A 16339-nucleotide genomic window follows, 5' to 3' on the forward strand; every position below is an offset into this window, starting at 1 on the left:
ACTAACCAGAACATAAACCCTCAGTGTCAATCAATTCAAACTAAGAAAGCACCACTGTAAATTCACACCAGATGATTATATTTGACTCATGTTCCAAATGCCAAAGGGCTTCTGCTCCTAATCTCAAATAAAATATTTTTGACTAATTCAACACCCTACACCACAGGCATGTAAGCAAGGACCTTGCTTACAGTCATCAAGTGATCAAGGAGATAAAATGCTTGATTATCAAATGCAAGTGCCAAATGAGACTGGTAAACCAAAAAATGCATCATAAGTCTTGTGTAAGCATACTATGAATGTGTATGTTATCACTGGTTAAAAATAGTTAAATATGTTAAAAATGGTTAAAAACACTGCAACCTAAAAGGGATTCTTTCCAAACTAGTAACTGTTCATTTCAATAAAGATGTAATGAGATCACTCTAATAAACACGCAGCCATAGCAGCCAGATATTTTATGAAGTTACTGTACTTTTAAACTTGAAAAAAATCTGAAGATGTCAAAAAACAAAGGCTACAAAGGCAGTAAGATTTCCCACTCAAATCCATGTGCAGCATGTGGCTTGAGGGTATTTGAGTACCAGGAGATCGTTTGAAGTGCTTTGGATAGAGGAGTTTTAACTCACCCAAGGGGGCATGGGGTGGCAGTGAAAAAGCATACAAACCCAAAGGACTAAAATAAAAATGTGCATCTTCATAAAATAAATTTTAAAAAACCCACACCGCCAAAAAAACTCAGTGCCTCTAATGAGGAACTGAAAAAAGAGATGGTTTTCTTCACATGCAAAATGCAGCGCAGGGACTAGTTGTCTTTTAGAACACTAAAAACGTTTTTAAAGTAAACCAACTAGCAAATATCCCACATAGGAATGTATTCGAGGACTGCATTAGCTAATGACCATATTAAATAATCATTGAAGAACCAGGGCAGTAGTACTGAAGACATGAACTTCCTTCTGCTAGAATCAAAGTTCACATTTGTCCATCATTGACTAACCCAGAGAAAATAACAAAAAACAGTCCAGCATTGTAATTGCAGAACAAATTAGAAACCTATGAAGTATTCTTAAGACATGATTTAACACTAAGACTTGCACCAATTGCCCACATTATTTTAAAACTTAGTTGTTCATGCTTCACCCATAAAACTAATACCTCTGACCTTTCTTTATTAAGTCAGTATTTGTAATTCAAAAAAAAACTTATCCCCTTCAACACAATTTGAAAAGCCTCTATAAAAGAAATGCACATCACAGATCCCTCAGATAAGGGAAGTATCTAACAATTACTATTCTTAAGTGGTATGAACACAATTTTGGCAGTGAAAATGGAATAACCATCAAGTCAAAGTTCATAGAAAGCATTTTAAGTATTTCTATTTTCTGAAAACCAGAAACAAGACCATAAGGAAAAGTTCTCAAAATCTGAAACGAACAACACACTGAAACAAACCTCCAAAGGTAAATTACCTCACTAGTATTTAATAAACTGGGATAGAAATTACTAAATCTGAAAGAAATATTCCCTGAAGAGAGATTAACTGTACTGAAAGCCAAAGTATCTCAACTTTGTCATTCTTCTATGGCATGGTCTTAAGCCAAGTTTCATTGTGCTTGTTGCATAGTTCGGCAACTCAACTCTTTTCAGCATTGTAGTCTGGGCCGGCAAAGCTCACAAGCATTCAAAGTTCCTGACACTGGATGGTCAGATGACACAAGAACTCCACTGCAATATCAACCTTTTATAAAAGGGTAACAACTTTCGGATCCCTAGTGATGTTATGAAACTAGTCTTACAAGATAAGTATGCACAGATGTACCATTAACCTTATGCCACATATTTAGCAGAGAAGTGTCAGTCAGAACTCCACAGTGAAGTTCATTTTTGTATTAAGTAGGACCACACTTGTCTTGAAGGTGTAGGAACGGATCTGCATGCTCTGAAAAGGGACACAACATACCCTTCCATGCAGAAAAGCTACCCAGAGAATTTACTTTTGAACCGAACAAGCAGCCTAACAGTTTTTTCCAGAATTTTGTCACCTTGTGTGGGCACGGGGTTCCCGGCTGCCCAGCGGGGCTGAGGTTGAATCCAGCCCTGCGGGCTGCTCCTCCTGAGGCTTGCAGCCCGACTCTGTGCTCCAGCGCGGGAAGGACCCGGGGGCGCGCTCGGACACCAAACCGCCGCCCTCGGGAGTGGGAACAAGGTTCCCCCTTTCCCCAGAAAAACACGGCCCCCCCGCCCCGCTCGGGCCCTCACTCTGACAGAGCTCCCCCGCTTCTCCTTCCTCCCTCCGCCGCCGCAGCAGCCGCAGCCCGGGCGGGCGCAGGGGCTGGATATGTAACACAGGAGCCGCGGGGAGGGCGAGCGGGCGAGGGAAGTCGGCGCTGGCGGATGCCCAATCGAGCGGCGAGAGGCGGGGGGGTGGCGGGGAGGCAGCGTGACCGCATACATAACGCAGGGATTAGGGCCCCCATCGCCCCGCACTCACCGCCACCTGTTGATGCCCACGTTGGAAGAGCCGGCGAACCAGGGGTCCAGGATGTAGACGCAGCGGACCGTGTCGGCGCCCTGGATGCATTCCCGCAGCGCCGGGTTGTCGTGGAGCCGCAGCCCCTTGCGGAACCAGTGCACGGCGTTCACCCCCATGCCGCCGGGGCGGGCTGAGGGCGCGGGCGCTCAGCGGGAACCACCGCCGCCGCCCGCGGAGCCGCTCATCACGCGGCGCCGCCACTGGGCGCCCGGGCGAGCAACGGCCGCCGCCGCCCCGCGCGGAGAAGAGGCCGGGCGGCGCGGGGTCCGCGGGGCCTCGCTTCGGTCGGCTCTAGGACCCGGCGGAGACGGCGGGGGCGGCCTCCCGGCGCGGACGCATCACCGCGCGGAGCCCCCGCGCCGGGGAGAGCAGAGACGGAGAACGGAAGAGCAGGATCTGGCGGCCGCTCCGGGGCGGTGGAGCCCCCTCCTCGCCCGCGGGAAGCGGCCGTCAGTACCGGCCGCTCGCGCCGTGAGCCAGCCCGCAGCCGCCGCCTCGCCGCTTGCCCTGTGACTCTGCGGCGGGGCTCCGCCGGCCACCTCGCCCCGCCCCACGCCGCCGATTGGCCGGTCCCTCCCCCACGTGACCGCTGGCCCTCACGTTTCTGAAGTGTGTTCACTACCCGCTGATGCTGGAGGCGGCGTGGGGAGGGGAAGCGAAGGGCGCGACCGGCCCCGCTGCGGCGGCGGGGCGGCTGGCGGCCGGGGGAGCCCGCGATCTCGGCAGAAGTCCCACCCGCCGGGGCGGCATGAGGCGGTGGGCCGCGGAGAGGAGGGGCAGCGGGGGCGGAGACGGCGTTCCGTCCCACGTCTCGGTGCGGCGGGACCCGGATGAGCACGGGGCTCCGAGGAGGCTCTCGGAGGCGCCGATTCCTGTCAGGGGGCGCCTGCGCGCAACTGCCCCGCGCGCGCCCGCTGACCTGTTATGTATAGTGCCCTGCGCGCGTCCGCGGCGAGAGCTGCGCATGCGCTGTGGCGCATCTCTCCTCAGCCCCCTGTCAACCTGCGCGGTGGGGCGGGTGGCACCGGGCAGCGCGGATGTTGCGGGGTTGCTGCTCGGTGTGGGGCGGTACCGGCCCGGCCGATCCCACTGCACCCCATCCCGCGGGGCAGAGGCGGGGCGCTTATGTAAGCGTGTGCGCAGGGAGCCCAGCCCCCGCCAGGTGCCGGGCTGTGCGCGGTCCCCGCTGGGGCGCGCCCGGGCAAGGGGGCTGCGGGGCGCTGCCCCCGTTTTAGCCCTCGCATGTCTCCCTCTGCCCACCCCTGCCCTGTGTTCATGCAAGATCCGTGCTGTTGCTTACAAAACGGACCGTGTTTTTGTCGCCGCCCGCTGTAGCCCAGAGCGGGGAGTAAGAAAACCCGGAGCAGACGCCCCGAGCAAGAGGCAGCACTGGCTGGAGTTAAAGTGGTCTAGCGCTGTCAGTAAAGTCATTAGTAGTAAATGGTGTATATCTAATGTCTGCCCTTTTAATTACAGAACTCAAACCAACATCTGCATGCTGCCGACAGCAGGTTTCCCTGTACCTTCTCTCGTGCGTAATAGGGGCTCTAAAATTTCATACGAGTGGACATGTTAGTATTGAACTTAAATTTGTGTGCAGTGTTATTAAAGGCTTTCCAGACAAAAGCCACCATTTTCTGTTGAGATCAGGTATCATCCTTCTAGCAGCTGGATATCAAGGTCATTAACGGTTGGACTCAATGTTCTTAAAGGTCTTTTCCAACCAAAATGATCCTGTGGTTCTGTGTTAGCCACTAGATGTGGCTGACTACTGAATGAAGTGTCATGCTGATCGGACTCAGTAGAGCAATTTTGAGTCCTGACAGGGCAGCTCTATATGTGGATCTGAAAATAAACCACCACCTGTGCATCACAATTCAAAGCTACAACTTCCAGGGTGTTCATAGACAAGATGGTAGCAACAGCAAGTAACTGCTCTCAAGTAAAAGGCAGAGGACTCACTTCAGCAGTACAGACCTTTATTGACTTCCAGAATTCTGGAGAAGGACAATACTTTAAGAACTGAAGTTGCTCCCTGAGAGACACAAAAAGGAAAAGTCAACAAAAAGAGACAAGCATCACACATTTTCCTTCACGCTTTTCTTTCTTCACTTTGAATGACCTAATAAAATGTCATTAATCATCAAGGCATGCTAGCACGAAAGGCCCAAGACATGATTACAATCCCTTTCTATTTGTTTTTATACAAAATTTATTTATAAGACGTGTGGATGCTGAACTCCTCCTAAGCACCGACTTTAACAATAACATAAATTATTATGAGTTTTTCAATTATTACTTTATCATATCTGGAACATCATATCCCACAGCTCATCATTCTGGTCCTGTTGTATACGTTGCTGCAATTCAAAAAGTGGAGTAGCTGGGTCATTATGAAGTTGGGCATTGTTTTCTCAGTTAATAGAAAGTACATTCTTCCTTGCTTTTGTTTTGTTTTTATTCTTAAGAAATGCCAAATATTTGGTGAATAATTTTCAAAGAAATAAAATAGAAAAAGATATCTCAGTAGTTAATGACCATTTTCCATCAACCTCCTTTTAATTCTATAATTTTTGAGCACACTGAAGAAGATAAATTCCTTATTTTCAAAGGAAGTAATCTCACAATATAGTTTTTACTTCAAACTTTAAAATGTTTTTTTCATACTCCTTATGCTCCTTGTTGGCTCCTTACAAGGTTGTGACAGTGAAGATGGCCCTGAATGAAGTCTAGCCTCAACTGATCTGCCTTCTTGGGAATGCTGAGGTGGACACAGCCCTCCCTCACTACACCTTACGGTTTCAAAACCAAGTTGCAACCATTAAAATCATCAGTCTATAAACTGTTCGTTGCTACAGACTAAACAACAACAGTAATATATCATTAGCACATCATTATGTCAAAACACCATTTGGGTATAACCATACCTTCCATGCTAGGCAGCTTGTTCTTGATTTAGAAGTGGAAGGTGAATAATATATTAATTAAAATGTCAGATCTCAAGGGAAGAGTCTCTCCAAGTTAGTAGAAAAAGAAATAGAATTACAGTTAATCAAGGAACTCATACAAGTAAACCTCACTACTGTGTTCTCTTGTGGGTAACTTTTTAAAAGAACATTATTGCAATAATTTAGCCTATTTAGCTCAGACCATGATCACAAATATCAAGGGAGTGATCACTCTGTGAATGACGTGATTGTGCAGACCCAGAGTTAGTTAAAAAAATCCTAATCTTTCTAGTCTAGAAATCATTTATGTGTGTCTGCTGATTTGTTACTCAAAGTTTAGAAGAGAAATAGATACAGCTGAGAAAAATGAGAGGAAGATGATTCTCATCATCATAACTTATTTAACTTCTGTAACACTACCAGCAAAACACTACAAATCCAATTACTACATCTGTGAATTTTATTCTTTGTAATTCTTTGCAGTGATCATATGGAAGAAAATATACTGATGTAAGCCAAGCCTCCCACCATCACACCAGTGTTGCCTTTCATCCAAATTTGATCCTGAAGAGATTTTTCAGGCTACTGCTTTCAAAAAGAGTAAAATCATAGAATCATAGAATAGTTTAGGTTGGAAGGGACCTTTACAGCTCAGCCAGTCCAACTCCCCTGCCATGAGCAGGGACATCTGCAACCAGATCAGGTTGCTTAGAGCCCTGTCCAGCCTGGTGTTGAATGTCTCCAGGGATGGGGCATTTACCACCTCTCTGGGCAACCTGGGCCAGTGTTTCACCACCCTCAGTGTAAAAAATTTCTTCCTCATGTCTGGCCTGAATCTCCTGTCTTTTAGTTTAAAACCATTACCCCTTATCGTGTCATAACACAGCCTGCTAAAAAGTCTGTCCCATCTTTCTTTAGGCTCCTTTTAAGCACTGAAAAAGGTGTCCCTGGAGCCTTCTCCAGGCTGGACAGAAGTGCCTTTGGAGAGGTGAAGACATTTGGCATCAGGAACCCTAAGGCTTTTGTTGCTGGGTGGTGTGCATGGTCCCTGCTGCGCTGTGCAGGGCACACTGCCTCACTGGCATCACTATTTCAGCCTCAATTCTGGGTAAATACAAGAAACACCATTTCTGTTACCAAATCAATGGGATCATCTGTCTCCCCTCAGAACACAGGCACTCAGTAGCTTAATTTCCAAACATTCACTTCTTTGCTATCATAATACTTCAAAATTATCTATTTCCAAATTATTTTGATTTTTTTCTTTTTCTACCGTACAAATTCTCTCTTGAAAGCTGTTTAAATCCAACCACCTTTAACTATTTCTAATGATTACAAGGTTTATTTTAACAAGTGGAAGAACCTCGGGGGTTTTGCACCATGAAGAGACCGTGCAAGCCCATTTACCCCGCTGATTAAGAACATAGCGTACCGAGACGTGAACTACAGCACACTCCACTCACGTCCGCAGGCCGACAGAGTCCCTCTTTCCTGAAAAATCAGCTTTAATGACTTTTCCAACCCAGTCGGTTCTGTGATTCTGTGATACTTCGCTGCCGCCCTCCCCTCCCCGCCGCGGCCTTCACATGGTACATCCCCCCCGTCGCCTTCCCCACCCCCGCGCCGTACCGATGGTAGGGCCCAGCGCTCCGCGGCGGCGAGCCAGGTCAGGCGCGGGTGTCGGGCCGGTCCCCGCCGGCTCCGACCGCTTCACACCGGCCGCGGGGCCCGGGGCCGGGGTTGTGAGGCGGCGGGTGCCTCAGCGGCGACCTGTCCGAGCGCCGGGGGGGAAGGGAAGCTTCGGCGCGGCCCTGAGCCGGGGAGCCGGCGTTAGAGGGCTGGCTGACGTTACGTTCGGCCTCCCGCGCTTTGACGGCAGATGAGGCCGTGTCGTAACAATGACGGCGGCCCGGAGATAAACGGGGCGAGGCGACAGGAGGAGAAGCTGCGTGGCGATTAAGTGACGCGTGGTTGGGAAGGGAAGGTGCGGGTCCTCGGTGTAGGCCGCGAGTGACATTCCCGCCGGGTGACTTCGGCGGTAAGGGCAGAAAGCGGCTGCGGTAGCGGGACGGGGAGAGCCCTGCCGGGCTGCCCGCCCTCGGCGCCTCCCGCCCTCGGCGCCTCCCGCCCCTCCAGCCCGCAGCCGGGTCCCAAGGGAGATGGGGGGTGTGGGTCGCGAGTGGTCCAGGTGGCCGGGCTCAGGCGACCAGGCCGCGGTTGTGTGCTGTCTTTCCATATTCTCTGTGCTAAAAACGCCGCTTGATGACCTTTGGTTTAAATAGTGCTATGTTTCCTTAAGCTTTTTTAAAAATGTATTTCCTTTCCTGAGAAGAATCATAGAATGTTAGGGATTGGAAGGGACCTCAAAAGATCATCTAGTCCAATCCCCCTGCTGGAGCAGGAACACCTAGGTGAGGTCACACAGGAAGGTGTCCAGGTGGGTTTTGAATGTCTCCAGAGTAGGAGACTCCATAACCCCCCTGGGCAGCCTGTTCCAGTGCTCTGGCACCCTCACTGAAAAGAAGTTTACTCTCATATTTAAGTGGAAGCTCTTGTGTTCCAGTTTGTACCCGTTGCCCCTTGTCCTGTCATTGGTTGTCACCGAGAAGAGCCTGGCTCCATCCTTGTGACACTCACCCTTTACATGTTTATAAACATTAATGAGGTCACCCCTCAGTCTCCTCCAAGCTAAAGAGACCCAGCTCCCTCAGCCTTTCCTCATAAGGGAGATGCTCCACTCCCTTAGTCATCTTTGTTGCCCTGCGCTGGACCCTCTCCAGCAGTTTCCTGTCCTTCTTGAACTGAGGGGCCCAGAACTGGACACAATATTCCAGGTGTGGTCTTACCAGGGCAGAGTAGAGGGGAAGGAGAACCTCTCTCGACCTAGAAGGAAAAACTTTTTTTCTTTTTTTCTATTTTTCCCCCCCTAGAAGGTCAGTCAAGCGGGAGAACAGGCATCCCAGAGAGGCTGGGCAGGCACCTTCCGTGATGGAGTTTTTCAAGACCTGACTGGACAAAGCAGCCTGCTCCTATAGCAGACCCTGCTTTGAGCTCTTGAGGTCTTTTCCAATCTAGAGTATCCTAGGATCCTCCATAGCTTTTTCTAGAAAGCTTTATGTTGGTCTAGCATGTTTTTGTAATCTTTTACTTCATTTCCACTACTGATGCAAAGCAGGGATTCACTTTTTGTCTGTATGTGCAGAAGTGCGAATGCTTACTATGCATTAATCTACAAAACTGCTACTTATTACTGCTCCAGATTTCTTCACAAGCTATTTACATCCTGTCTATACTGATCTCTTCTAGATAGATACCTACTCTTCCTGGTTAATTCAAAGTTCAGTCTAGGCCAGGGGTGTCAAACTCATTTTTACCTGGGACCACATCAGTCCTAAAATTACATTTGGTCCTTTGAAGGCAACTGCAAGGCTGATGTGGCCCCCAGTGAAAATGAGTTTGACACCCCTGATCTAGGCATTCAGTAGTTTCCTTTAGTTCTCTACAGCCTATGGTTTGCTATAATAAAAATGGCAGTGACCAGCATACAGTAGTAGTCAAACTGTTGCTCTCTTTCGTGAAAGATTTTGTGAAAAATACAACATGAGCAAGAGGTTGGTTTACTAATTTTTCAAAAAGTGAGATTTGAGTCTCAAAACACTCATTCAGAAATTTTGAAATTTTGAATTTCTGAATGAAATGAGGGATGAATCAGCCAGTTGTTCCTAGGATCCATCTCCTATAGAAGGTATACATAGAACTCTTATTAAATAATGAAACTTATAACACCCTGTACTCTGTAGATGTAGGTCACTGCAAGTGTGACAACAAGCTGCATCACAGGTAGCTTCCAGTGAGACATTAGTTCACTTCCTTATTGTGCTATGACATCTGGTGATAAGAGGGTGCTGCTGGCAGTGACAACCAACATCTAAGATGGCTGGGTTTTTTTCTTAATCTCTCAACTGATTTACAATCTCCACAGCAATATAAGTATGTAAAAAGTTGCAGTGGGGTCCTACATATTAGGACAGCATTTCAGCATGAGTTCTAAGAGACCTCTGAACTCTTGGAATAGGTCATGTACCCAGAAAATGTGATACTGTCATCTATGGGCTCTGAAGTCATAACTCTTAATCATCTTACCTGTTTCTATAGAATACGATGACATTAAAATCTGTTCACCTTACTTTGCATGTTACAGTTTACTTAGGGCTATACCATGGCTCCTGAATACCCCAGTCAAATGTGGTTTAGCAAATAAAGTTTTCCTTCATTTTATAGTATTCTGCATTTCTGCATGGATGATCCTCGCTGACAAAAGAAAAAAAATTACTATGCTGTCAAACATTTTCAGACAACATAAAGCTTCTTCTAAGTGAACATAAAGATCATTTCCATGTCAGAGCTCGGAAGAGCGCAGTTTACTATATGAGAATTTTTAAAAGCTCTGTAATAGATAAAATGACTGTTTGTTAAGTGACTATTACTCACAAGGCAATTTTGTTTAACAGCAGGATTACACATTGAAGTAAAAGTCATGGTTAGTTATTTTTCCAGTTTGTACTTTGGAAGTATCATCTGACATCCCAACCAATTTTAACAATAGTTTGCTGGCAGTTTCCAGCTGAGCTGAAGCATTAATGAAGAAAGTCCTGATCCTTCAGAGATTTACTTCCTCTGACTGACCCCACAAAATCCAATAGAACTGCTGACAGGACTCAGAACTGGTGGTTGTGTCACTCCCTGCGGAGGAGAGGCTTTAGTTTGCAGTCCCCACAAAACAGTCACTTTTTCAGGACACAAAAAGGTCAGCACACGAAAGGTCTATGACTTACCTACACATACAGCACTCTCAGGGCTATTTGGAAAAATCACCTCCTCTGTGGTGGAACTTGCTGGACGGCACTTCTCAAGTCACAAAGTTTATGAAGATAAAATCATTAGCCTTGGGGTTATGACTCAAGCAGCTTCATTAGGCAATCAGATTTTGCCTCAGAGATTTGAAATAATACTAAGAACCAAGTTAGTTACTGATAAACAACTTCTGTCAGTAACATAAGCTTGCATACAGAAAATTATGTCTACTGTTAGTTTATGATGTAGTAACATAATAAGTCTAGCTTTTAGAAGATGAAAAACATCAACTTAAAAGCAAAGGTACACTTTCTTGAGATAGTGTATTTTAGCCCTGGAAAATATGTAACTTTACCTGGCAAGTAGATAGAGGCTCTGTCACTTAAGTTCTCTAAACAAACAATCTGCTTTCTTAAAAGATGGCAAAGAAGATTGTAAGGGTCTTGTATAGCTGTACCTTCAGCAGGCCTCTTGGTCTGTTAATGTGGGAGGTTAGACTGTGTTATAGTAACAGTCCTTTTCTCATAAAAAATTAACTTCACGCTCACATAGGTGCTTTTCGAAACACACTGTATTTTGGGAGAGGGAAAGCAACCGTATAGATAGAATCGTCAAACGCACAAATTGTGGGTTTTTTTCCATTGTCAATTTGAGCACTTTCAACATGTTACCAGCAGCAGCAATTAGTGCAAGTATTTCACAGACCAGCGATTCTCCCTATCACACCCTGTGCTGCCAAAAGGTTGTTATGAAAACACCACCTAGGAGGTTAAAGATAACACTTGGTGTATTTTTCTGTTTGACTGCTGTGTCTCCTTTGGCCATTGCAGAGCGGGTGGCACCACATGTGCCATTGGCGATACCTGGCAGTCGGTATGAGCAAAGGTGGGGTACGGGGTTACCCACAGCTACCCCATGGTGACTCTGTGGAGCCCAGCACAGCCACACACCTATTCCAGGAGGACTGTCTGCCTGCTGGGGGTGGCTGGCAAGGACAGGAGTGACCTGGAGACAGAAATAAGGTGTCAGTGCAAAGGGCAGCAGTAGCAAAGTGGGTACTGGAAGAGGCAAGCGAAGGGCTGAATATGTTATGGCATACTTGCTTCCTACCCCAAAATACCTGTGTGCTTATTCAGAACCCAATGAACAGACTCAGCTAGTGAAAAACACATACATAAAGGTTTTGATGATTTTTTTCCCTTAATTACAAGAAAAATGATTTAACAATGCAGTTAGGCTAAGAACTGCTGATGAAGGAGCACCAGGGTGGTCTGTGACACATGAAGGAACAAGTCATGCTCCAAACAATGCTTGAGAAGTTAAGCAAATACATTCGGAAGAGTCAAGAAAGATATTTAAGCTGCTTTTTAAAAAAATCATTTAGTAGAATTACTGTCAAATGAAATTGCATGAAACATTCTTCTAATATAGCATGAGTGAGCTGTAATGTAATTAACAGTGTTAGCTGCAGGAAACGACTGACAGTTTCATTCTTGTATGACTGAGCATTTATACGGAGAGAGCGCTGCCCCCACATCAGGTCTGTCGCATCCACATGTTATTGTTCCTGTGAGGCATCCATCAGAACATTAAGCTTTCATAAGTTTTTCCCCATACACACTTTCACATGAATTAATAAAAAACTCTGTTGAGAATAATCATGCCAGCTCAGTCTAAATATCAATGTCTCTTGAGAACATTATGAGGTATATCTTCTGCCTTAAATGTGTTTTCTTATAGTTGTTCTCTCTCCATAAGGCTGAATTCCATGATGTTGAGAGGAGTCACTCTTGGTGCAAAAAACAGATTTACTATTCTGTTGGCAAGATCTCAGTACTGTAACCCAGGATTGATTTTTTCATCAGTATGGACTGAAGTAGCAAACAGAAGCTTCCTAATACATTCCACTTACACAACTGATACAAAATCAAGAGAAGAAAATAAGAAAACCATTGAGAGTCTCTACAGCTTGTCAGTTGACATTAAGAAAATACGCCGGCTGAAGGAATGGGTCCTTCTCCGGGATGTGGCCTATGTTAAAGAAGTTGCTGATATCTTACAAGAAATGGGAGCAGATGAGCCGGCTGTAGCCAGTATTTTAGAACGCTGCCCAGAGGCAATTCTCCATACCCCTGCAGAGGTAAACTCTCAAAGAACTCTATGGCAATTAGTATGCCAGAATGAAAAACAGTTGATTAAATTAATAGAGCAATTTCCAGAGTCTTTTTTTACTACTGAATATCATGAGAACCAGAAGGCAAATATACTGTTTTTTCAAGAGCTGGGACTTAAGAATAATATAATCACCAGGTTCTTGACAAGTGCACCCACTATTTTCTACAATCCTGTTGAGAAAAACAAAAATGTCATAGAGGAATTACAAAGAAATTATTTAAGTTTAGGAGGTTCTGATGCAAATATGAAGATCTGGATACTGAAGTTATTGAGCCAAAATCCATTTATTTTATTAAATAGCTCCACTGCAATCCAGGAGAACTTGGAATTTCTCCGGACGAATGATTTCTCTGACCATGAAGTTCTACAGCTGCTGTCCAAACTTAAAGGTTTTATTTTTCAGCTTACTCCTACTACTATGCAGGAGAGTATGCTTTTTTCCAAAAAAGTCTTTAAGTGCAGTGATCAAGAATTAAAACAACTAGTGCTGAAATGCCCAGCCCTTCTCTACTATCCTGTTCCAGTTTTGGAAGAAAGACTTGAAGGACTACTGAAGGAAGGAATTTCTATAGCACAGATTAGAGAGACACCAATGGTGCTGGAGTTGACAACGCAAATTGTTCAGTACCGCATTAAAAAACTCTCCACTTTGGGATATGATATAAAAAGTGGAACTCTAGAAAGCTTGAATGGTACTAAGAAAGATTTTGAAGTCAATTATGGTAAGATACAATCAAAGAAGGAGAGACCAATTTTTAATCCTGTTGCTCCTTTAAACATAGAAGATTAATTTGAATGCTTTACTTTATATTACACAAAATAAAATTTTCAAAGAGAAAAGAGATGCTGGTTCTTGGAGAAGAACTGAAACAAAATTAATCTTAACCAGAACGTACTCCTATGCTGTATTTTGTCCTGGAGTGGGTCTTCAGCATGACTTCATTATACGGTTGTAGCTTTCTAATGCTTTCAAATAATATGAAAGAAGCTGTTTATGATAAGGGTGGCCTTTCATGAGCTGTTTTTTTCTTTTTTTTGGAGGGGGGAGTGGGGAGGTCTCCTCTTACATTTCCTTATCTAACAGGGCATTAACCACTTTGGAATTTCAGCTCTGCCCCTGCCCAGTCCTGTCTGTGGTAGCGATTAGCATCATCTTTATCTGAGAAAGATAAAAGAAGGGGAGTTGTTTTCCAGCAGCGTCCATCACCCCACAGAGCTCCATTCCTTATAGCTGCAGTAAATAGCTCCAGCTCCCAAATTGCCACAGACTTGACTTCTGGGATGGAAGGGCCCAGCCAGATCGCAGTCTGAGGACAGGCAGGAGACAGTATTTTTTATTTAGTGACTGCTACAGTGAGATCCTAATATGTTTGTGTGCAAACCATAATGCAAAGAAACTACAAGACAACCTCCTTTAAGTTTCTGAGACTTCAGAACATAGTGGCAGGAGGAAATACATCTATTGCTATTGTCTAGTTCTTAATTTCTTACTTTCTAGCAAGATCCAGGGAGAGAAAACATTACAGAGAGACTCAAGGGGGTCTCAAATGATTGTAGGAGAAAAGAAAAAGTTATGCTTTTATATTAGATATAAAAACCACTGGTCTGCAAACCACTGGTGATTAAAAATGACTACCAGATTTGCAAACAGCTGTCACAGTTTCTAAATATATGAGTGACACCACTTCTCACATATCACTGTCTGGTAACTTGGCAAGTGCTGGCTTTCAAAATAGTAACTGACAGTGTTTAAGTTCTCAGGGGATTTTCTTTATTTTTGTTGATGGGCTGTGAATGATAATATAAAGTAGTAGCATCATTGATGATCATCTCAATAGAATTAGGCTCATCCGTGATTTTATTTCTCAGAAAGACTTTCCTAAGCAACTATTCTATACACATTCCCTCTTGACAGCGGAGAAAAACAGTTACACACACCCCTCACTCCAGGCCATTCCTCTAGGTCATTTTTAACAGACATTTTGGCAGCAAGTCCATGGTTTCTCTTAAAGAGAAGCTTTAAATTGCTGAGGGAAGCTGGTATTGAATTACTTGTTCAGAGGGTGGGCTGCAAGGTGATGATTTTATATAGCCTGCCACATTATCCACTGCGAGCCTGGAAAGGGCTAGAAACATCTGGTTAGAGCAGTGCCAAGATCTCAACAGCTGAAGGTCTCAAACTCAGGGCCACGCAGGCGAGTGCAGACATGACCGCAGCTTCTGAGGGTTAACACCGCTCTCTGAGGAACACGTGTGACAGTGGCAAGAACTGAAGAAGGGGTACGTTGCCAGCACGATAAAAGTCAGGCTGTCTCACTAAGCCATTTCTTTGCTGACTTTTCGAAACACATTATTGTTTTCTAAGAGGAATCTGGGAAGACAGCCATATTAAAAATTCACGGGAACTTACTTGCCTTTGTCACTTTCTGACTGTCCTTCAGTGCTCCACTATTAAGCAGACCATAGCATTATTTGAATTCAAAAGCATCCTTCCCCTCAGGCACAAGGGGGCATGTCAGCTCTCTGAAGCTACTGATGATGCAGTCTCTAATGCTGAACCACAAACTGACCAGTGGTTTACGATGAAAAGGAAACCAAGACATAAAACAATATTTTAACTGAAAAATTAGTTTCAGCGTTTCTACAGGTATCTGTTTTTAAAGTTCCTGAAACAGGAAAGTGACATTTTTAATTGAGTCACAGCCTGAGTTATCGCAAACTCATTTTCCATTGTGAATGTTTCTGTTTCTGCTCTTCCTCTTTCAAAACAAAAGTATAAGGAGAAAGAGTCCTTTTCTCTACAGCAGACCAAAATTCATTCAATCCTTCACTCATAACTCTATGCCTGGGACCTGCTTCTCTCCTCTGCACAGGATTCATTTATAATAAAACCTCAGGGAATCTCCCAGTTACCAAAATGTTGCATTGCTGACCTCTGCATCCTTGTCTCTTATTGTTACAGTGAACCTGAACCAGTTTATACCATCTAAGTCTGGCACATAAAAGCCTGTAGACCAGCCTTTTGTCACCCAGTGAGCAGTCAGGCATACAAACAGTTTTCATAAACATTTCCTCTTTTGAAATGGGGGCTGGGAAAAGGAGAGTAAAATAAAACCACCACAAACCCAACCTCCAAACACAAGAACCACCCCAGTCCCCCTGAAAATGTCAGTTCCATATTCTGTTTAGCTCACTATGATCTTAAAAGTGATTATTCCCAAGCCTTAGTTCTCAGGAAAAAAAGTATAATGGATTTTGTGTCTATGAACAGCCAACACCACAGTGAAGACAGTTTTTGTTAAGAGCTGGTTGGTGCTATTTACGTGCAGATTAAAGACACCCCGGGGCATGATACAGTGGGAAGATGTATACCTAAGTATGCCTTTTTTCCACAAATTAACTAAGGAAGCTTCCAAATGTCTGAAATAGCAAAAATTTAATGTTTCACAAGTGTCAGGACAAAATCAGAACAAGTTTTTAAGACGAAGCAAGTTCTGTAAGTGAATGGAAAATATGCAGGATATAGGACAAAGCTCTTCCAAAACTAAAACCATATGCGACATTAAAGCATTTCACTTACAAGATTCAGAAGTAATAACTACAAGATATGTTAAGAACAAAGCATAATGAAGTGGTGGCAGCTCTTTATGGATCTGACATTGCTTATCTCAGACAACACTTGTTTTGCAGCAAGTTTCATAGTATAAAAATTAGAGAATGTAATAAAAAAGAGGTATGACCAGTTCAACATTTATCTTTTCAGAAAACGATGAGGAAGTGTGTGGTTGAGTGTCATAAATATCACTATGCTCCAAACAGGTGACTT

General features: G+C 44.7%; 2 protein-coding genes across 2 annotated transcripts in view; one reads left to right on the forward strand and one right to left on the reverse strand.

Annotated features, from left to right (window-relative positions):
- Positions 1-3024, reverse strand: part of CRY1 (cryptochrome circadian regulator 1) — a 41045-nt gene extending 38021 nt beyond the window's left edge. The window contains exon 1 of the mRNA XM_080361665.1: positions 2495-3024. Within this exon, the coding sequence (XP_080217791.1) occupies positions 2495-2652 (158 nt within the window). The 5' untranslated portion in view covers positions 2653-3024. The remainder of the gene's footprint in view (positions 1-2494) is intronic.
- Positions 3025-12106: 9082 nt separating this feature from the next.
- On the forward strand, positions 12107-13303 carry MTERF2 (mitochondrial transcription termination factor 2; the record flags this gene model as incomplete). The annotated part of the gene is made up of 1 exon (XM_080357951.1): positions 12107-13303. One exon carries the CDS (start codon positions 12107-12109, stop codon positions 13301-13303), a length of 1197 nt encoding a protein of 398 aa, XP_080214077.1.
- Between the last annotated feature and the right edge of the window lie 3036 nt (positions 13304-16339).

This window comes from Nesoenas mayeri (genome assembly GCF_963082525.1).
Source record: "Nesoenas mayeri genome assembly, chromosome: 1".
Taxonomy (NCBI): Eukaryota; Metazoa; Chordata; class Aves; order Columbiformes; family Columbidae; genus Nesoenas; species Nesoenas mayeri.